The following is a 21,509-nucleotide window of genomic DNA, read 5'->3' on the forward strand; positions in this document are numbered from 1 at the left end:
ATAGTGCCACTGATAAATACTAACTGTATGAAGTGTGGATAGTGCCACTAATAAATACTAACTGTATGAAGTGTGGATAGTGCCACTCTAATAAATACTAACTGTATGAAGTGTGGATAATGCCACTCCACGAAATGGTAAAGTATGGAGTGTTGATAGTGCCACCCTGAGAAATGCTAACTGTATGAAATGTGGATAGTGCCACTCTAAGAAATGCTAACTGTATGGAGTATGGATAGTGCCACTCTAAGAAATGCTAACTGTATGGAGTATGGATAGTGCCACTCTAAGAAATACTAGCAGTTTGGGGTGTTGATAGTGCAACTCTAATAATGCAAACAGTATGAAGTGTGGATAGTGCCACGCTAAGAAATACCAACTGTATAAAGTGTAGATAGTGCCACTCCAAGAAATGCTAACTGTATGGAGTATGGATAGTGCCACTTCAAAAAATGCTACCTGTATGAAGTGTGGATAGTGCCACCAATCAGGGTTCCAGTTACGTGGGAGCTAATGAGGGCTGAGCTCCCATGAAAGCTGTAAAATCATCTGTGTGGGTCAAACCATCAACAACCATTTTTATAAACAGAAATAATATAAATCCGTGAAAAGAAACATGTTTTCCAGGAGAACTACGTACCGTATACTCTAGTGAATGATGTTGACAGTAGGCAGGTTTCTATAAAGCACTTTGAAGAATATCACATTAGACATTTTATGGGAACTGGCTTGTGGTGTCGCTCCATTTTGTCTCCCAGTTTGTTTACATCTAGCCTCTGTTTACTTCCACATCCATGCATGATGTGGACACGTAGTCGACACCGCGTCCATCATCCTCTGACAAAATTACACTTAACATTGCCTTATTCACCTTCAACAGTTATCTTACAATTTGCTTGACATTTTGTGGGAAAGTCATGGACATGAAGTCGTCATCAAGTAAAGTCTCCATAACAGCAAATATCACCAAAGTAATATAATGATATAATTAGGAGAGTAATCAGACAATTATTTTGAATTTGATGACAAACCCCGCATGTTGAAATGTCCTCAATTCAGACACACACTGTAGAGTAAAGCAGGATGTTATGTTTGCTTTTGGCAACTCAATATTGAATAACTCTCCGTAAATCTAATATTCCTGTACTCTTACTCCCTGTATCAGCCAGTTAAAAACATAAATACATGACAACACTGCCTCTCTGTGTTGTTCATGAGGAACTACAGCTTCAAACAGCCACAACTCAAAGATTATTGCTGCCGAAGTTCCTCCATCCATGTTAATCTCCACTGTCTCCTCAGTTCTCTTATTCCTGACATCCTCTATTTTATAATAACCTTCTTTACAAGCTGAGCTCTGCTTCCTGTGTAACGTCTCTAACATCATATATTCACACCTATTTCCATTTTTTCAGCCTCTGTGAGTCTCTCATTAGCTCGAAATATGGATATGTTGCACATTTTAACACAATCTGCTTCAGGACAGACATAAACAAACACACGCACAGTGCAAGAGAATAATTACTACGATAAAAAGAAAGTATTATAAAGTATAAGAAATGTTTACTGTGTTATTGAACCTGTGAATAATTTCTGCATCTGCTTCGTTTTAAAGCTTCTAAGACCCAAGTTGTGCTTCCAAAGTTGACAGAAAGATATTTAGTTCATGGAGTTCATCAATATCCTGTTTCTCACTTGTCCCTCAGGGCTTCCGTCACAAACAGCGGAGGTAGACTCTCGTTTTAAAACTCTGTTTGCAGAAGGCTCGGCACAGTGAACGCAACCCCTCAGCGTGTGGCAGAAGTCATTTTCACTTTCTGCAGGAAACGCTGAGAGCAATCAATTATATTGTGAAAGTCACTTTTCTTTACCCCGTTACTGAGCTACATTTAGAAATAGAGGGCAGAGAGTGTGTGTGTGTGTGTGTGTGTGTGTGTGGGTGGGCATGACTCATTTCATGTTTCAGCACAAAAGGATCAGAGAGGAAGGACGGTGAAAAATAAAAAAGTACATCTGAGACGTAATGGAAGGACAGAGCGTCGTCCTTCCTGCTCTGATGCTGAAACACAAACACTGTTATTATCGACCAATCACAGGCGACGACCTGCTGATTACAGGCTTCGTTAAATCCACTTACAGATATGACATTTCTACATTAAAATGTCTAAATAAAAGACCGGACCTGAGCTGTGAAGCAACATTATCACAAAAACTAGACAAACCTTCAAATCAGAAATCTACATTGTTGGTTGTTTAACGATGTGTTGGAAGTTGTGAGAAGAACAATCACTTCACCGGAGGCGTGATTTATTTTTGCCCAGAGCTCGATAATGATGTGTTTCCCGCTTCCTACAGCTCGTGATTGATGGACGAAGGCGTCGATCCCACCAACTACGATTGTTTTGAAGAGGAAGAAGGAGTCGAGTGTGAAACGTGTTCATAAAGAGTGTTGATGCAAACATCTGTCAACATGTGGACAAACTGATTTACAGCATCTGTTCTGCTGTGGTTTTTATTATGAAACCACTCAGAGTGGATCAAAAATATGATCACATGTCATTTGGTTTTTGGTTTAGTTATTTCCTGTTTTATTTTGAAATTCACTCCTGATGTGTTTCACGTCCTCCCTTTGTCTTTTTCCTGATTCACTAGTGTTTCATTTGATTTGACTTTGAGTTTTTATCTCATAATTTACATTTTTTATTTCAAAATTTCAACTCTTAAACTCATACTTAAGACTTTTTCGTCTCAAAATTATAATTTTTTTAATCTCATAATTTCAACTTCTTCTCAGAATGTAAACTTTTTACCATAATTTAAATTGTTAACTCATAATTGTGACCTTTTATCTCATAATTTAAACTTTTTAGCCCATAATTTCAGCATCTATCTGATATCTTAAATGTTTAACTCTAACTTTTTACTTTTCGTCTAATAATTATGACCTTTCATGGCATATTTATGGCTTTTTATCTCAGTATAATGACCTTTTTACTCTACTCTACTGACTGTTTATCTGATAATTTAAATTTTTTATCTCATTTTGACTTTTCATCTCATAATTTTGACTATTTTTCAATCCCATAATTTCAGCGTTTATCTTATATTTTACATTTTTAACGCTAACTTTTGACTTTTCAGCTAATAATTATGACTTTGATCTCATAATTAAGACTTTTTTAACCCATAATTTCAGTGTTTATCTGATATTTTACCTTTTAACTTATTACTTATGACTTTTTACTTATTACCATGATATTTGTTCCATCAATTTAGTTATTACTCATTTATTTTTTACTGGCGGATTTTAGCTTCCATAGAAAAAGATTTTTTTGTGCATTAATTCATTCCCTGTGGTTCTTTCTGCTGTCTTTTGTAAAGCACGGCAACATTTTACAGTCCAGCTTCAAGGTTGTCATTTTGTAAACACTTGACACACTGACGCACACGTAACTGAACAAACAAGCTCATTTATAAAAACTGAAAACCCTCAGAAACATTTCCTCAGCCCCTCTAACTCCTCCGTCATGCGACCTCAAGTGCACTTCTGCTGGATTTGGGCAGAAAAGCACCAATTAAATCGATTCTGGCCGACTTTGATCTGCTGAGCACGAGACACACACACACACACACACACACAGACACACACAGAGTGTAATGAGGCTCTGCTCCCTCAACAGCAGGGGTGAACACACTTTGCTTCTCCTTCTTGCAGTTTCCTCCCCTTCTCCTCCTCCTCCTCTCATTTCATTTCTTGGCGACATTTTAATCCTTCCTCCACGCTGAGAGGTAGTTAGAGGTAGTAGGAGGAGGGAAGAAAGGAAACACAGCCAGAAAAGACGCTCTCATGCATCCTTATTTCAAACTCCACTTCTTCTTCTTCTTCTTCTTCTTTTTTCTCTCATTTGTTTTTCCTTCTTTTTTCTTCCTCTGAGGTTTTTATAGAGTCAGAAGAGAGATGGGATGTGGAAATTCCTCCCCGGCCAATAACAACAGCAGCAGCAGCGGCACAGCAGGTGAGAGAGAGTGTGTGCATGAAATAGTTGTTTACCTGAGACGTCTTCTATGTAAACAACAACAGCAGAATATATGACAGGTTTAAAGTTTATTCTCTCTCTTAAGCTCTATTAGTAAGTCAAATAAAGCTGTTAAAGGACCAGTCTGTCAGGTTTTTGAGCATGTATATTGCAGGTAAAAGTGGATGATACTGTATATTAGAGTGTCGGCTGCCTAAATTAAAACAAAAAGGACTTTAACTTTAAATATGACGGGGTGACATGCTCAGTTTCAGTTTTCCTCTCGTTCTTACGCTGCACCAGGATTATTTATTGTTTGACAGCATGTTTCTTTTTGATTTTACTCTGACTCAGTGGACGTTGACTGCAGGTACAAACCTGTTGTCGGGCGGCGTTCTCCTCTTTCACATGCGTGTTACTGTTGTCTGAATCCTCGTCTCCATGGGAAACAACACACTCTAACCTACACACTGAATATTATCAGATAGGTTGTGAGATAAAAACATTTATTTCAGAATTTTGACCATCACATAATTCCAGTTTCCTTTCTCATGATTTCATTATTTTTTCATTAAATTAAATTTAATTATTAATGACTTTTTTTTAATCTAATCATTTTTATTTTGAAAAATGTCCTGATTTAGATTTTGTATTTGATATTTTGACCTAAGAAATCATAATTTCGCTTTTTTAAATAATAATTCTGACTTTTGATCTCGTAATTGTGACTTTATCTCATAAATATGACTTTCTTTCTCTTAATTTAGATTTCTTAACTCATAATTTTGATTTTTAATCTCTTATTTGAACCTAATATATCATAATTTTGATTTTTTAAATCATAATTCTGTTTTTGTTTCATGATTTTGGATTTTTATCTCATGATATTAATTAGCCGTTGATTTTTTTTTCAAAGCGTGGTTTCCATCTTTCTTTCTCTTAAATTGGCAGAAGTGGGCTTCCATAGAGAAGAAACAAAAGTCAGGTTTTATTATATTTTCAGCAGATTCTGGCTGCCATAAAAGCAAATGTCTCATGTTACTGTTGTTTCTACGGGAAACAAACAACAACAGAAACACAACTAAACCCAGCTAGGCTCTGAAAGAAAAGTTAATTTAACATTCGTCAACGATTAATCTCATCCGTCTGTGTGTTTGTGGCCTTAGGTCGAGCTGAGTCGTCATCCAAGGCGTGAGTTAAAAGCTCAACACACACACAAACACACACACACACACACACACACACACACACACACACACACACACACACACACACACACACACACACACTCTGATGTTGAACCGTGTCAGTGTTGTTTGACCTTTCTCTGAAGTTTTCTGTTGACATAGAGCGACTGACTTCAATACACAGTTTTTAATGTGTGTGTGTGTGTGTGTGTGTGTGTGTGGACAGATCAGAGGAGTCTGTGCCAGAAGACGACAAATGGCAGTGAGTCATTCAGTTTACCATTTCTATGTAGATACAAAAATATACACACACACGTAATGAATAAACGTGAATTAACGTGTCTGTGTGTGTGTGTGTGTGTGTGTGTGTGTGTGTGTGTGTGTGTGCTTATAGGAACTATGGAGGTGTGTATGTGGGATTCCCTGCAGACCTGAGTAACATTCCTCAAGTACAGATAGGAGCCCTCAGAGGTAACACACACAAACACACAAACACAACAACAACAACAACAACAACAACACTTACAAATCCTTCATTAAGTCAAAATTCTAACTGCTATACTGCTTAATTAGAAGCCCTCCAAGGTGCACATGTAGGTGAAGGTAGTCCCGAGACATGTCATACTACTGTAACTCCAATATTTTTAAGCCTGGTCCCTTTTTGCAAATTGTATTTTAATGTTTTCATGACTAAAAGGCACAAAACATTTCAGATTTGATCCTGTTAATCGCTTCAGCTGGCAGCCACTGCAACATGATCCTTCAACCATCAAAGTTATCGCTTATCGCTCCCCTCAAAAACACCAGACTCCATTCACAAAAACAGTCATTTAACCTCACAGATCAATCATAAAACACACCTCACTCAAAGTCGACAGAAACAAAATAAAACTCACTGAAACACACACAATAAATGTGCTTGTGTTGAATTTTCCAGGGTTTTGTGTGAGGCAGCATGCTTACGTGACAGAATACCACTACATAAACAATTTCTGATAGCATACGCACACACAAACACACACAAACACACACAAACACACACATACACAGAGCCTCAATTTCCTGTTGAGTCACCCGGGTCATGATGAGAGCATGGGAGACAGAAAACACTGACGATCACTGAACATGTCTGTGTTTTGTTTTTGTGTCTCGTGTGTGTGTGTGAAATTAAACACTGTACATGTATTCTATATATGTGTAATATGTGCAGGTAATCTAATAATCAGTGTGTGTTAATTAATGACACTGTCCTCCACAGAGACTGATGGGAACCTGTTGTCCCTCAGGAAGCCGCTGTGGGGGAACGGACTGTAGTTTTTAATGAAGAGCCAGGTCTGTGCTTGTTTCTGTGTGTGTGTGTGTGTGTGTGTACGGGTGTGTGTGTGTGTGTGTGTACGTGTGTGTGTGTGTGTGTGTGTGTGTGTGTGTGTGTGTAGACGACCTCCTCCAGTTCCAGTTCATTAATGAGAGCTGTGGTGTCATGTCAGCATTTAAAAGACCACAGCAGTGTCCCTAATTGTATGAAAGGTTATGAATAATATAATATTAATAATTAAATCATTATGAATTTATAAATGATTTTAATTACAATAACAGCGATGGAAGGTAACTAAGTACATTTACTCAAATACTGTATTTATTTTGAGGTGTTTTACTCGAGTATTTTCATTTTCTGCAACTTCTGGATGCAAATATTTTATTTTTTACTTGCTGCATTTATTGGATGACTTTAGTTACTAGTTTCTTTCCAGATTACATGCTGCATCAGAGTGAAATCAGTGATTTAAATTAATTGAATTAATTAATCAGATTAAAAAAAAAGGTTCTGATGATGAGAAAAATGCTGAATATCAGATCTGATAATCGTTCAACTCACATCATATCAATTACTTACTTTAACTTTTGATAGTTGAGTACATTTAATATCGGATACTTTAAGATTTTTACTCGGGTACTATTTCTATTTAACATCACTGTTACCAACATCTTTACTTTTCTACTTTTTTACTTTTTTACTTTTCTTTTCAGTTTAAAACATGATAAAAATCAACTCCATCATTACAGTAACTGTAACTATAAGATGTATTTGTAATCAATATTCTACCTGACCACCTGTGTATGTTCCTTTGTGTCTATGACATCACGCAGTCCTTCCAATCAGCTACTCGTCATACACTTAGGTGCTTTAACATGCTTGAGTTTCAGCTGTAATCACAATCTAATTCCTGAAAATTAATCATAAATTAATACCGTCTCTGAATTTTAAGGTGCTACAGCAGACTCATATGACAGGAGAAGAAGAAGAAGAAGAAGAAGAAGAAGAAGAAGAAGAAGAAAGCCTCCAGGTGTTCTTCAGGTCCTCAGTGTTGTCACCCAGAGGAGACAATCAGGATCACCTCCGCCTGGTTTAACTGACTGTGGAGCCTGATGTGTCAGCTGGTTTCAGACTTTTAATGCTTTAATGGCAGCAGATGTCGACCCGGACTCAGCATCATAAATAAAGGATGAAGGTGTTTCTATGAGGGCACGAAGAAGCTGGAGGTTTTTAATGAAAGCCATGGAGGAATCCACTGGGTCCTGGCAGCAGCAGGTGCTGCAGTGAACATCTGTCAGCTGATCGGCACAAAATGGCAGCTCAGGAGGGTGAAGCTGTGCCGAAGCTCTCCTTGTTTAGGTCTGAAACAGGTGAACGCTGAGCAGGACTTCGTTTGGCTCGTGTGTAATTAATAATAAAAACCTGCAGACTCGTGGTCCTCCGGGACACAAACTGTAAGTGGCTCCTGCTGTGAGGTGACGGAGTCGTCTTCTCCTTCGGGGCGCTGACATGGCAAAGAAAAGACAGCTGTGATGGAGAGGCGACTGTCATGTACACGCGACGCCACAGCGACTTGTTGTGCACACGCTTAAAGGCTAAAATCCTCAAAAACAAGAGGATAGTCTCACGATACTGGAATGTCTGACATCTAAACCACATCTCAACGTCATTTCATCATTTTTTTTATAATCATGGCTTCTCTTGACAATCCTCACCTGCTGCTCTACATACGACATGTTTCATTTAAGTTATTGTGAGAAGAACACTGGATGTAAAAATCCAGTTTTCATGATGCGGTACAGGACGTTTCTGCACCAACAATGACACTATATTCCTCACAATGATGTGTTTGCGCTCATTTGCCTTTAGAAGCGATTCAAGGTGGAGGAGAAACACGGATAAAGATTTACATAAAATGTGGAAATTAGAAGTCAACGTGGTTTATAACTTCTGAGAGAACAAAATCTTCATGTTGATGCAAGGTTGTGTACATGTGTTGTCTGTCTTTCGCTAAGCAACAAGGTCACATCAACAAAAAACAGTAAATCAAAAGGTTTTCTTGTCGTTAAACGATCTGCTCGTTGTCTGTTTGTGCTGATTCAACACTCAGGTGGATTTATAGTGCCTGTACATGTTTGTTTTTTTAAAGCTCTGTTTCTTGTTTTCTGTATTTTCAAAGATTACTTGAGGAAATTAAAATATTTTCCCTCCCAAGTGCTGCTTTAACGTCTCACATTAACTGATGCTTCTGTGTCATTTTGGCTATTTTTAAAAGACAAAAAGGTAACACGAACTGCAGGATTAAATTAGGTTTTTGATCATTTTGGGGATCGGAGACGACAGAAGAAGATTCAGGTCATGTGTGAGGAATTCACTTGTAGTTCTTGGGAGTTAAATCAAACAAAAACTGAAGTTGTTCAGAGCCTGACTGAGAAATCGTCCAGCACATTTATCATAAATAGATCATCAGACACCAGAATATTGGTAGTGATTCTTCTATCCGCATCAAACATCTAGAATAAGTCGGGGTCTGAAGAACACGTAGCAAAGTAAGTGTTACAGGTGAATATCTTCCAGTTTCAGTCATTCGTCATGAAGTTGAATATTTGAGGTTTTCATGAGTGTGAACTCAAACTAATCACTGAAAAAATGCTCTTCAACTGTAAATTAATTACTTTTAATTTGAAACAAAAGTTCTGCTTTGATACAAAACGACTTGAGAACACTTCAAACACAAGTGTTCAGCAGAAGAAACCACAAACTGTCAACACAAAGGAAAATGTCAGCAGGGAAGTTCACAGGTGTACTGATAGATGTAGGCCACAGGTGAGCTTAAAGTGCATTGGAATGAGTGTGTGTGTGTGTTATTGTGCACACCGAGGTTTGTGTGGTTTGGAGGTTCGACTGGAGCTGAGGAGGAACGTTGTCACTTTGGAGGCATTTTAGGTTTTCTTCATAAAGAAGCTCATTATGTGTTAATCGCACATATAAACCAGCAATGTAGCAAAACATAGTGTGTGAAGCAACAGGACACATTTAAGTTCATATAACAGAAATTATCAACACAAAACTTCATCTCATTTATGGCTCACCAGGCTGGAAAATGTCCCAACAGTCCCTAAAATCACCTGGTTTTGTTGGTTGTAACAGGAAGAAACTTAATCTGGTGCATATTATAGAAATATTGATATAACACGTATGATTCAAACGTACAATGTCAACTTTTTATCCTGCCGACTGAGCTTAATTTGCATTGCAAGGACATTAAGTCCTGCAGTTTTTCAAGTTCTCCGCCTCCTATGATTTCACTGTAGACACTTTCTGATGACCACGTCCTCTCCTGCTGCCAGCTTCCTGTACAACTGCGACAGCTCATCCTCCCGTGGCTTTTTTGACTCTGGTGTGCAGGGAATCTCAAAGTCCGACGACACCCGGGACTCCTGAGAGAACTCCTCCAGCTCTGATTGGACATTTTGGTCCTTGCTTTCCTTCTCCTGAGACACATTATTGGTCCTCGAGTCTCCTTGTTCCCGCCCCGCCTGCTCTGGCTGGAGAATCAATGTGTCGGGTAAATACGAGTCCAGGTTCTGGGAGGAATGGTTCGACAGCGAGGCGGACAGGGTCAGACTGAAGTTCTCGTCGTTGTTGGGGGTTTCTTCCTCCTCACTGAACAGTTCTGGGGTCTGTGAATCGGTCATTCTGGAGGGGGAGGTGCTCGGGGCAGAACAGCAGGATTGTGATTGGCTCTTGAGGCTGTTGAGGCTGTTGATGCTGTTGATGCTGTTCTGGCTGTCAGGCAGCGTCTCCGTGGTGAAGAAATCCTCCCATTTCGGTGGATTAGAGGAACCTTCTACCTCAACCTCCATCTTCTCAGTTCCTTTACTCCTCTCACTTTCCTTCATCACATCGTTCACCTCCTCCTCCTTCAGCTTTGCATCCCCCTTTCCCTCCTCTTTCACCTCTTCCTCCTCCTCCTCCTCTTCATCATTAGACTCGGTGCAGTCCACAAAGTTTCCTGCAACAGGCTGCGAGTCTGTGACCGTCACGGATAAAGACTCATCCACGGACACAGGGGGCGCTGTTTTCTGAGCATTCTCAGCATTCACTGAGATTAGTGCATCAAAAAAAAACAATTGTAAGTTTACTAAATAACAATACGAAGAAAATATTAAAGAAAGAGAAAGCTAAAATATGTTTTCACCTCTTTCTACTTCTTGGTTCGGTCCAATCTTCTTTCTCTTTGGTGCCAAGTCCTGTCTGTCAAACAGCCCGTCATCGCTGTCCGAGTCTGAGCAGAGAAGAAGAGACGGTCAATACTTTAATTACACAAGTGATAAAGTTTGATTATTTACAAAACCACTAAAAAATGATTACAAGTCAACTCAGCTTGTTAGAAAGTGCCGAAGAAGGTAGCACTGTTCTTTGTGTCTCGTTTACAAATCTATTATGTTCTCATATTAAAAAAGATATTTAGATAATAAAGCAAATCATTTTTAAACATTTGTAAATACTATTTGATATTTACAGACGTGTGAACTTTTGGATCATTAGGTTTTACTGTATGCAAAAACTTCATACCAGTTACACTCAGCACACACACACACAAACAACATGCTGAAAAACATCTCAAAGATCAACTTTCAAAACATTCTCACTTCGGAATTTGGAAACAGACGTATGGATGATGCGGTTATCCACGGCCTGGCAGGCAAAGTTAGTTTAAGTTAATTAGCTCTGAATAAAGAGCCCGATGACAGAAACACCAGCATGGACCAAAACTCCAAACCTTCTGCAGCTACGTTTACTGACGTGCAGTAGCTTCATAAACAAACGGCGGTCAGACACGTCGGCTGTTAACCTACTGTAGAGAACGAGGCTTTCCATCACCAGGGTCGGAATCGAAGGAAGCAGCAGAAGACTCTTCAGCTCTGTTTGGAGATCAGGGGGCACCTCTAACCTCGCCATGCTTACATGAGGGGGGCAGTGGACTAATTTGGTTTTACACAAATAAGCTAGCTTAATCACATTCTCTTCTAAAAGTAAGATTTCATACCTGCTGAAGCCAACATTTCAATTGATTTATAAACTTTATTCATTCGTCCTTTTCAGTAAAGACACAATTTCTGTCAGTAGAACAGTTTATATACAGCACACAGTTTATATGTCACACTCCACATGGTGACACCTGCTGTGATAATGTGTGGGTGTGTTCGTCTCACCATATGTAGGTCGCTCCACCGTGGTGCGTTTAAGGACTCCCAGAGGTTTGTATATAAACGTCTGATCAGATGGTTTCCTGCACATCTGCTTCAACCTGTCAGACACACAGCGATCAACAAACAAACTGAATATAAAGTGGATAAAAATTCAAAATCTGTTGCTAAAAAGTGTAGTTTTGCAGGTTAAATGAATAAAAATAAATAAAAGTTAACTCACATCTGTGTGACCTCAGTCAGTGTCCGACCAATAGGGATAACACTGGGGTAGATGTTGACTGGCCGGAGGTACGAGAGAAAGTCTCGAAGCTGGAATTATACAGCAACATTGTGTTAAGTATAAAAATAAGTAGATGAAAGAGATGTGGAGAAAATAAGCTGAACTTATTCTAAATAAACCTCCTATTAGACTTGTGTATATAACAAACTAATATACTGTGGATTGTTTAATCATTTAAATAAACATTTGAAGTACCTCTGAGTAGGAGGAGTGGAAACTGAAGCAGGCTCTGAAGGAACTGGCTCCTGTTCTGGAAAAACAACACAAATCCATGTTCAAACCTCACAAACCAAACTTAATGTGATTTATAATCAATTCTTCTTTTAGTGTAAGCAATCTAACTGTAATCAGACCATGACCACAGTCAAACTTGGAGACTTCTGCTCTTACTTTATGATCACGTTGGTTTTCCTCGTTCTCTCTCCGAACCACATGGTGGACGGTTTGATGCTGATGATACGAAGAGGAGTCCCGTCAGAGGCCGTGCAGCCACACGGTAGCCTGCTGCCTTGGAAAAACTCCTCCTCCTGTGCACAAAAACACACAAATCAAGGCTCAGTGAATGAACATACAAAGGATTTTTCCCACTTGAGCTTACAGTATGTGTATATTGAAAGACATACTCGTAAGAGACATGAGAGACATAAAGTTTGACCTTGGGGTGTCGACAGGCGTGGATCTGTGTCCTGCGGTCGGTCGTCACGTAGCTCAGGATCTCCGGCATCTTCTTGAACATAGTCAGACTCCTCACGTGGATCTGAGCGCAGAATCAAACAACAAAATAAGAAAACGTTTAATTGAGCTTTTGGCAGGCGCTGCATAGAAAAGACAGAAATGTGTGTTTGTGTTACCTGTGTGTTGAACTCCTCTCCCAGGTTAGTGAACAGGTATTCATATCCATACGCAGCTTTACAGTTGAGCCACACAACATGATATGGACTCTGACTGATCCAGTTTCCAATGAGCTCCAAGATACCACTCAGACAGACCTCCTGCACACACACAGATAAAAAATATACAAACAATATGATTTAAATATTCCTGCAGTTCCATTCAATCCTGTCTTCATCCCAGAAACTTACCCGAGTAGGAATTTGGTAGAACCGTGGATCGTAGAAAGTCGAGTCCAGATAAATGCTCTGAATATCCTTCACTCTGAAAACAGGAAAAAATATCATAAGCATCACAAACTGTTGACGCAAAAGGAACAAATGGGACAGAACACATTAACTTTGTATTATGTTCTGTTTAAATTTGAGCTTTTTCTTTATGAAATACTGACGTTAACTCAAATGTACAAATTCCTCAACATTCACTGTCTGGTTCTCCAGAACTTTTGAGAAGCTCGATGAGACAGAAAACAGTGAAGATGTACGACAGGAACAACCTGCTTCCAGAGTGCAGATGTTCAATTCTCGAGGCGTCTCCACCGGCCAACCTGAAGTCTCCTGTGTACAGCACGTTTCCCTGAGAACCTTCAAACAGGAACCTACACACAGAATTTCATGTTAAGATGTCTCAATTATATTTCTAATGATACTGTCTTCTGTGATTCTAATGTCAGGTTAAATGTATGTATGCTTCTTTTTTGTGTTATTTTTTTCTTTTCTGTGATACTATAAAAAGGCTTTGACTTGCATGACAGAGCCGGGACAATGTCCTGCAGGAAGCAACGTGACCACAAGATCTTCTTTCTGTCAAACAAACCCCAGAGAACATTAAGGACACTTAAATCTCGCCTAAATCTCAACATCTGAATGGACATGAAACTTAAGAAATCTTAAGTTTTTACCTCTCCAGACGCTTCATCAACCAGAGAAATCTGTGTCGGACTCTCCAGCTCTAATGGAAACTAAAACAAATCATTCATCAGGATGGAAGGAAATCTGAATACTAATAGTTTTGTCAGTAAAATTTAAATTGTGTGTAATGATAATTCCCACTAATCATCAATCATATCGCAGTCGGTATATCTGTCGAAATAATCGCAATGCAGCCCTAATACACAATGAAAATGACAGTAATGAAGGGGACTTACAATGTATTCCTCCCAGAAAGAGTACCTTGGATTGCTCAGCAGAAGTTCTTTTGTCACAAAGGAGCAGTAGAGCCTGACAGTACGACTGTAACAGGAGGAGAACATAGAATCAGAACAGCAGAGACATTCACACAGAGATGAACTTAGTATATGAGTATTACTGCCTTTACAGCTTGACCTGCGCAGCCTCTTCAAGCGTTAAGTCATCTGTTGGGCTTTTTGCTAAGGATTTCAACAATATCTGTCATTAGTTAGTTTTGATGCTCTACCCATTGATTTCACATTAGGCTGTGCAAAAACAATGTGGGTGCTGTGCCTTAGCTGTATCCTTTTTAAGGAAACCCCTGCTTGTAATGGATTCAGTCTTTTAAGCCCCTGATTGTATCTTTCATGAAATCACTGCCTTCACCAGAAATATATTACACGTCTGTTATTTCTTGAACTCTTTGTTTGGGTCAGAAATTCAGGATAAACCCTGTTTGGCAAGTAATACATCTATTTTAATATACAGATTGGGATGTATGATTATACCAGTAGGATAGGGAGACACTACACCATACAGACTTGACATTAAAATTGCTTATCTTTAGGATGTGAATGAATGAAACTGTTTAAAACTCTAATTTCTGTTTCTGCCTCTTGAATGACTAGTGTTTTTCTAGCACAAAGACTGACTTCCTCCTTCAGTATCAGGGAGGTTTCACAAACAGCAGTCTGTGTCATGAAGTTAAATTCCTGTTCCCTTTTAGTATTAATACTCAAAGACCCAAACTGTCACCTGAACTGCAGTTTTCTCTTCAGTATCGGTCCTTTCAGTCCTTTCATGTGATCTGTTGAAAGCAACCACAGACATAAAAAAGATGAAAACGTGTCTGAATCTGTGATTACAAGGCTGTTCGAGTGCTAAATGTTAGTAATTTAACTTAATATCGTGTGAGGCTGGTGATGCTAGCTAACTACCAGGCTCACCTTTGTGGCAGTGGGAGAGGAAATATGCCCGGGCATGTAGGTTCTCCCTGTCGAACCGGTCCAGAGAAATTGTGGGATATTCCTTCATTCGGCCTGCAAATGAACTCATCTTTACATGGAAGCTTCTGAAGTTATCGTCTGAAATTTAATTAAACGTCGTTTCCAGTGAAGAGACCATGTTTTGATAGTTTCACCGCCGGTGTTTGTTTTTGTCCCGCCCATCAATTTCAGTTCGTCTTCTTCTTCGCTTCTTTTTACGGTCGTTCCGGTGCGTTCAGTAAGTGTTAGCGCCACCTACCGTCTGTTTGCATTTAGCCCCTTTTCTTAAGCTTGTTTTGTTTTAGACTTATATGTGAAAAACAATAAGTCAGATTTTCTCTATTGTTTCTTCAAATACCGTAATAATAATACCGACAACGCTTCCTCAGAGCCATTTGTCCTGTAATGTCGTTTGGCGCCATCTTGTGGAAGCTGGGTTGATGATCATTCCCAACGCAGAAGAAGAAAGTTCACCGTAACCAAGCAACCAAAGACAAGCCGCCATCGCTCGTTTATTAACGACTGGAAATATACCAGGACAAGTTTTAAAACTAGCTAAAGTAAGTCAAATATTTTATGTACTTTTCAGAAGTTAATGGAGAAATGTGTGGAAATAAGCGTACATGAGACTGTGAGCTGTATAAAATGTTTTCTTATTTCTAGTCCACCACACACGAATCTCGATTCACGAATGTTTTATTTTTAAGTATCACTTCTTAAATGTGAATATGGTACACACAGAGTTTTTCTAATTTTATTTTCTACAATTATTAGAATACATTCTTGATTTCGGCATACATTACAATACATCAAGCGGTGCTTATTTTGTGAAATGCCACTTTTTATGACAGGGCAGCCTGTGACTTCCAAAAAAACACAGGTTCCATCCAATCAACACTGTCAGTTTATTTTTAACATAGTGCTGTTTGGTTTATCAATTGTATGCCGAATTTGCCTGAGCATCTTTAGTTTGGCCTGTGTGAAAACTTATAATAAGTGTCTCTGCTGATTCCTAAGAAAATCAAGAATGGAGCTAAAGTATTAATCTTTTCTGGTGAAGTCGTGTCATTTTACAGTTCTGGTTGTAAAATGATAATTGACCTTGATTCTTGAATCTCCTTCTGAAGAACATTACTGCTTCTTTTGAACCTCAAAATATTGTATTTTGAATCAATTTAAGGCATTTTCATCTGTTATCTTGTCAGTCGTCTTAAGCCAGTCTGTTAAACTGTGCATTTCTGTGACATATTTCAGCATATCCACCATGCCCTCTACTACTGATAACAACTCCAAGCCTAAATCCATGAAAAGAGCCAAAGAATGGACGGCAGAAGTGGAAAACCTGTTCAGATTCCAGCAGGCGGGCTACAGAGATGAATTGGAGTACTTACAATTTAAACACGGAGTCATGGTAAATATACTGATCTGAATGTGTAACTAGTCGTGTCATTGATTCAGAGAAAGGAGCAAGGGAATGCCTTTTTCTAAGTGTTACATAAAAGGCCTGCTATCAGTATGGGACATAACATTGCAATTACAGATGAGGAGCCAGAGGTGGTTCAGGTTTATGTGGATTAAAACTGTTATCACGCAATAAAAGACACAAACACTACAGTCATTGAAAAACTTCCCTAAGAGTCATGGCCGAAACATCAAATTAAAATATTAGATAACAAGCTTTATCTCTTCTCAAAGTTAACTAACAAGCATCCAAAATGGAGCGGATCTAACAGCAAAACATCTCTACAGGATTCCTTACAGATATGTGTAGCATTTGCGGCCTCACAATGTCTAAAAACAACCAGACCATTGTCATTTATTTTACTGAGTTATGTACTTACATCATCCTGAATGTTTCAAAAAAGCAGTTTTAAAAAGCACAGAAATCTGTAATTTAAGTCAGAGTAGGTCAAAGAGTAAGGAAGTAGGTCAACGACTGTAACTGAATATAAAGGGAATAAATAATTGATAAATTACTTCATCTGTGATCCTTTCTGCCCGAGTCCTGTCAGGTAGATTTTCACAGGCAGTGTTGATTATTTAACAATGATGATGATAACATCAAACTAGTCTTTTGTTTTCGATGTTTTGATTGAGAGACAGCAGAAATAACATACTGTGCCTTTAACTACAGCTCCTGAGAAGACAGTCTCAGCTGTTATAGTGGCATTAGTAGCCTTGATCTAACTGTAAACAGTCATAGCAGAATAGGTAAAATCCTGCATTGAACTTTCACTTTTTGTTTACTTGTACCAATATACAGTAAATATTAATACATACTGTACTGGTACACAGTTAGTACAGTAAAATCACACTGTGAATTGGGAAGAATTGCGTTCTGTAATCTAAAGCTTTACTGTGTTATTATGTGGATGTAAGAGGAAGCCATAATAAGGAATAAATATCATCCCTGTCTCTTTTTTTTTCGGTCCCAGATTGAGAAATGGCCAGAGACCGGGTTTGTGAAGAAGCTCCAACGTCGAGACAACACATTTTATCACTTCAGCAGGAGAAGAGAATGCCGGGATTGTGATCTCCACAAAGTCGTTGTGTACGGATATTAAAGTGTTCTGATCTACCCCTTTGTATTTAATAAAGGATTTACTTTTGTCCACATGCAGCTGACGTGTGACTGTTTCTTTTGGATCAGCCATCTCAGCCTGAGGTTAAACTGTTGTGTGTAGTGTTCTAGCATCGCTAAATACGTTTTAGTGGGATAATGAACACCTTCTATGAGTTTCGGGGTTTAATGAGGAGGGATTTCATGGCTGCTAACTGTAATGTTTATCAGCTGTTTAAAACTGTGGCTGGAGTTTTCTTTTTCTGGGATTAAACGTTGGCCCCGTCACACTCTCCTCATGTGATGGTAGCATGAAGGGGGAGATTACGTATTTACCCCACTGGCTCTCAGATCTGAGGTTTTTCCCCAGATCAAGGACATGCAACTTTATTTAGCTGGCTGAGGAATGAGATATGTATGATTTATTAACTTGCAATTAGAAATAAAGTTAGTTGACCACGTGGTGCTTCACAGAGAGGTTGACAAGCAGATGTGACTGAACCGCAGCTGCAGCACAGACAGGCCTGGGGCGGCAGGGCAGGTGAGTAATAGATTACTTTACATTAACAGCTACGTAATGTAATAATTATAACCAGTCCCTTTCTCTATCAATGTATGTCAGGTGATTTCTTTTTTCATTCTTAAAAAAATTTGCTCATATGATATAATGCGGTTTATAGTCTGAGGGATCTTTACACCAAACTCCATTCAGAAAAGGGACGATTTAAGGTACTCTTGTGCGTTTTTTTAAACTAACTCAAATTTGAATTTTTCCGTTTTTTAAATGGTAGAAAACAGCTTTTGGTAACCTTAAACACTCATGAAACCGTGAGATCCTCAAGCTAAACTCCATTCATTCAGAGGCTCTTTCGCCAAACCTCGTTCAAAATGTTGGCGATTTAAAGTAATCGTGAAAATCTAACTGCACTTGTCAGAGAAGACAACTGGTTACGATAACTAGTTCTGGCTTACACGAACCACCAAACTGCCTTATTATTAAGATGTAATGACACTTTAAATGACTTTGTAAGCCATTTCGATAGAATTTTATAAATAATATAAACAAACTAACTGGCGCCAGATGTTGTTTTAAATAGTTCCGCTTGGTGCTGAATCATTATCTAGTATAGTACCTCCGAATAAACGAGCAAGTCAGTCAGTGATAAGCGCTTCTGCCTTATAGCATCGACTGTTAAATTGCCTCATTTTTGAATGGAGTTCGGCGAGCTGCGTGCCCGTCAGGGAGCCTGCTCGCGGTCGGCGCAGACAGTAATCGACGTCGCCTTTAACAGCTTGAACTGAAGCTACCGGGCTTATTCCCTTTAATTCATACTCGACCCTGCTGCTCGGCTTTCTGAAAGTTATGTTTCCACCGGAGTCAACACGGAGGCTGTAAGGCAAGTGTAGCAGATAACTCTGGTGGTTAGACAGCAGAAACGGCGGCTTTCCAACTTGTTTTCTAGGTTTTGTAAATGTATTGATTCTTCTGCTGCAGTTCAGGAGCTGTCTGGATGGTTAGCTTAGCTTCGTTAGCATGTCAACCTGCTTTAGAGTTGGCCTTGTAACGGGTAAATCTCAGGTTAGCTAACAGTAAAGGTAGCTTTAGTGTCATCGTTTACAGTCGTCATTTTATACTTTAATAGAAGTATTTATAGTGGTAATACATGATGTGTGATTTCGGGTTATTTCTCCACTTAATTGTAGCATATGCTCGGCCAGGTAGCGTTTAGCTCTGTCAAATAACTCCCAATGCTAACAAGCTGTTTGGATAAAGTTAAAGGTATTGCTTAGCTGTTGCTAGCAAGGTAGGTTATTTACTAATCAAGTTAATTTGTGATATAAGTGGTATTGTACTCAGCTGTCACTGGAAGTGTTGGTTGTCTCATTTGGCATATTGTCATCTTGGTTGTTGACATTCAGCTGTTTAGCTGCAGGTTTTATGTCATAATTCTCCACATCTCCATGTTTTGACTGGAGCAGTATGCTGTTAGATTTTAGGGTAATTAATTTTAATGTCAAGTTACACAGCAGTATTTGTCCATAACATGTAGAGGGGCTTTTTTTTAGTCTCTAGTGTATTCATGGTGCTCAGTACCAGCTGTCACTGCACGCAGGTGGGGGAAATCCACCTTAAATCAAAAGTTAAAATAAAGTAAACATCTATAACAGTATTACTGCAAAGTCCTCAAATGTCTTTAACTGAGAGAATATATATTAGGACTTGAAAATCATTATTTAAACAAATCTATAAACCTACCACTACTAATACTGTCTTTTTACCTTATTCTTACACTTCCCTGCAATGCTTGAATAATAAGAAGATGATCCATCCAGAAATCAGTCTTGAATTTAATTTACCAATGACCTGAAATGTCTTAAAAATACCGTACATTTCATTTAAGTGTCAGATACCTGTAATATATATATAATATCCATATATTGCCCAGCACTAAGATGAAACCGTTCATTAATTGGTTGGTCGGGTGACGGAAGATTAGTCTAATATGACAGTACTGGATTATATTTGAGTTTTGGACTGTATTTCTGCATCCGTAGTTTGGCTACACTTCAGTCTTAAGGTTTTATCGAGGTTTCATTACACTGGGTGGTTCTGTCGGCTCTCACTTGAACCAAATGTCTCTCCTCTTAGCTCCGTTAAGTCGTGGGGTCTCTTTCTAAGAAGCCTAAAAAATCACAAGGCTCTGGAGGAATGTAGCTTTAGGCCAGTTTTATGCCAGGCTATAATGAAGCTCTTGTTTTCCAGTGCGTGTGTTTTCTGCTGAGAAAGCTCTGCGAGGGTTTGATTCCCTTTCCTGCTGCCTTCTGACCCAGAAAGGCAGCAGGAAAGGGAGCAGCGACCGCAGCTGCTGCCAGCGTAATAATGGTTGTTTGGCCTTGTGTGGAGTTGTGGTGTGAAGCTGACACGTTAGAGAAGCGTATTAACCTCCGTGGAGGCGTCGTCAGCCCCGTTTCCTTTACGATTGCCTCCACAGTTCTGAGTCCACCCTTCTGAGAAGACTAAGAAACTTTGATTTAGTTGTTTCTGTTATGCTCAGAGTGTGTGAACATGAGCTGATACCCCCAGCTGTGCAAACTGATGACGCTGGCTGCAGACGGGTTGTGTCATTTCTTAAAATATTACAGATTTTCGGAGAGTTTTAATCGCACAAAATTGTTTTAAAGTTCACCAGAGAAGTTCAGGAACAAATGCTAAATGGCTTCTTTGATTTTTGGCAGAAAGAACTTCTGTTTTTTAAAGTAAATAAACACACAATCTCAACTAGTGCATGTGTGTCAGATAGTGGTTTGATTTTAATGCCCTGGGTTTCGCCTGTCAGGCTGCATAGCTTCCTGCTGTGCTGTAAAAGTATTTTCTAGGGCTGCAATTGAGGATTATTTTCACTATCAAGAATGGCAACATTATTCCAAACATGCGTACTTTAGGAGAGCCAAGAAGCTGTGGTGGCACCACTTGAAAACACAAGTCACTCTTGTTTTTTAAAACTTTTTCCACACTATCTCTGTTTGTCTTCTAGTTACTGTAAACCTTAGCGCCTTCCTAAAACAGAACATGTGATAGTGATTTGCTCTCACGGTCCCACAGCCTCTCCAGCACCCTGTCGTCCTCACCTTGAACTGTTTAAGTGCTGCCGTCATGAAGTATCTGACAATGTTTTTTTAATTAAACTCTCTCCCGGACAGTGAGTTGGTAGATTTCCATTGTTTATCATCTAACTTTCCCGCTCCTCCGTTGATACTCAGAGTTTCCCCCACTTTCATTTTCCCAAGCAAGTATTCTGCCAATTTTGTGTGCTTCAAAAGTTGTGGAAAGATACTGTTTCCCAAAACCCAAAGTGACGCAAGACTTTTTATTTACTGTCATGAATTA

General features: G+C 39.1%; 3 protein-coding genes across 5 annotated transcripts; 2 read left to right on the forward strand and 1 right to left on the reverse strand.

The window, feature by feature from the left end:
* The first annotated feature begins 3,664 nt into the window (after window positions 1-3,664).
* On the forward strand, window positions 3,665-8,732 carry LOC115595239 (overexpressed in colon carcinoma 1 protein-like). Its single transcript, XM_030439437.1, has 6 exons — window positions 3,665-4,016; window positions 5,183-5,207; window positions 5,430-5,465; window positions 5,598-5,674; window positions 6,462-6,535; window positions 7,471-8,732. The coding sequence occupies exons 1-5, from the start codon at window positions 3,959-3,961 to the stop codon at window positions 6,515-6,517; spliced, it is 252 nt and encodes an 83-aa protein (XP_030295297.1). The 5' UTR covers window positions 3,665-3,958; the 3' UTR covers window positions 6,518-6,535; window positions 7,471-8,732.
* Window positions 8,733-9,179: 447 nt separating this feature from the next.
* dclre1c (DNA cross-link repair 1C, PSO2 homolog (S. cerevisiae)) lies at window positions 9,180-15,286 on the reverse strand. Of its 3 annotated transcripts, none has more exons than XM_030439198.1 (16): window positions 15,022-15,286; window positions 14,831-14,882; window positions 14,053-14,137; window positions 13,807-13,866; window positions 13,653-13,708; window positions 13,402-13,503; window positions 13,097-13,169; window positions 12,866-13,006; window positions 12,670-12,771; window positions 12,405-12,541; window positions 12,210-12,264; window positions 11,955-12,043; window positions 11,738-11,832; window positions 11,381-11,506; window positions 10,720-10,806; window positions 9,180-10,623 (listed from the first exon to the last, which is right to left on the reverse strand). In XM_030439198.1, the coding sequence occupies exons 1-16, from the start codon at window positions 15,128-15,130 to the stop codon at window positions 9,824-9,826; spliced, it is 2,169 nt and encodes a 722-aa protein (XP_030295058.1). In that variant the 5' UTR covers window positions 15,131-15,286; the 3' UTR covers window positions 9,180-9,823. The 3 variants fall into 3 exon arrangements, with proteins under 3 accessions (XP_030295058.1, XP_030295061.1, XP_030295060.1); XM_030439201.1 differs by having other exon boundaries at window positions 14,078-14,137; window positions 15,022-15,151; XM_030439200.1 differs by lacking the exon at window positions 11,381-11,506 and having other exon boundaries at window positions 15,022-15,130.
* A 161-nt stretch (window positions 15,287-15,447) lies between these two features.
* meig1 (meiosis/spermiogenesis associated 1) lies at window positions 15,448-17,680 on the forward strand. The gene is made up of 3 exons (XM_030439202.1): window positions 15,448-15,620; window positions 16,315-16,471; window positions 17,496-17,680. Exons 2-3 carry the CDS (start codon window positions 16,325-16,327, stop codon window positions 17,622-17,624), a joined length of 276 nt encoding a protein of 91 aa, XP_030295062.1. The 5' UTR covers window positions 15,448-15,620; window positions 16,315-16,324; the 3' UTR covers window positions 17,625-17,680.
* The last annotated feature ends 3,829 nt before the right edge of the window (window positions 17,681-21,509 follow it).

Source organism: Sparus aurata, chromosome 14 (genome assembly GCF_900880675.1).
Source record: "Sparus aurata chromosome 14, fSpaAur1.1, whole genome shotgun sequence".
Classification (NCBI taxonomy): domain Eukaryota; kingdom Metazoa; phylum Chordata; class Actinopteri; order Spariformes; family Sparidae; genus Sparus; species Sparus aurata.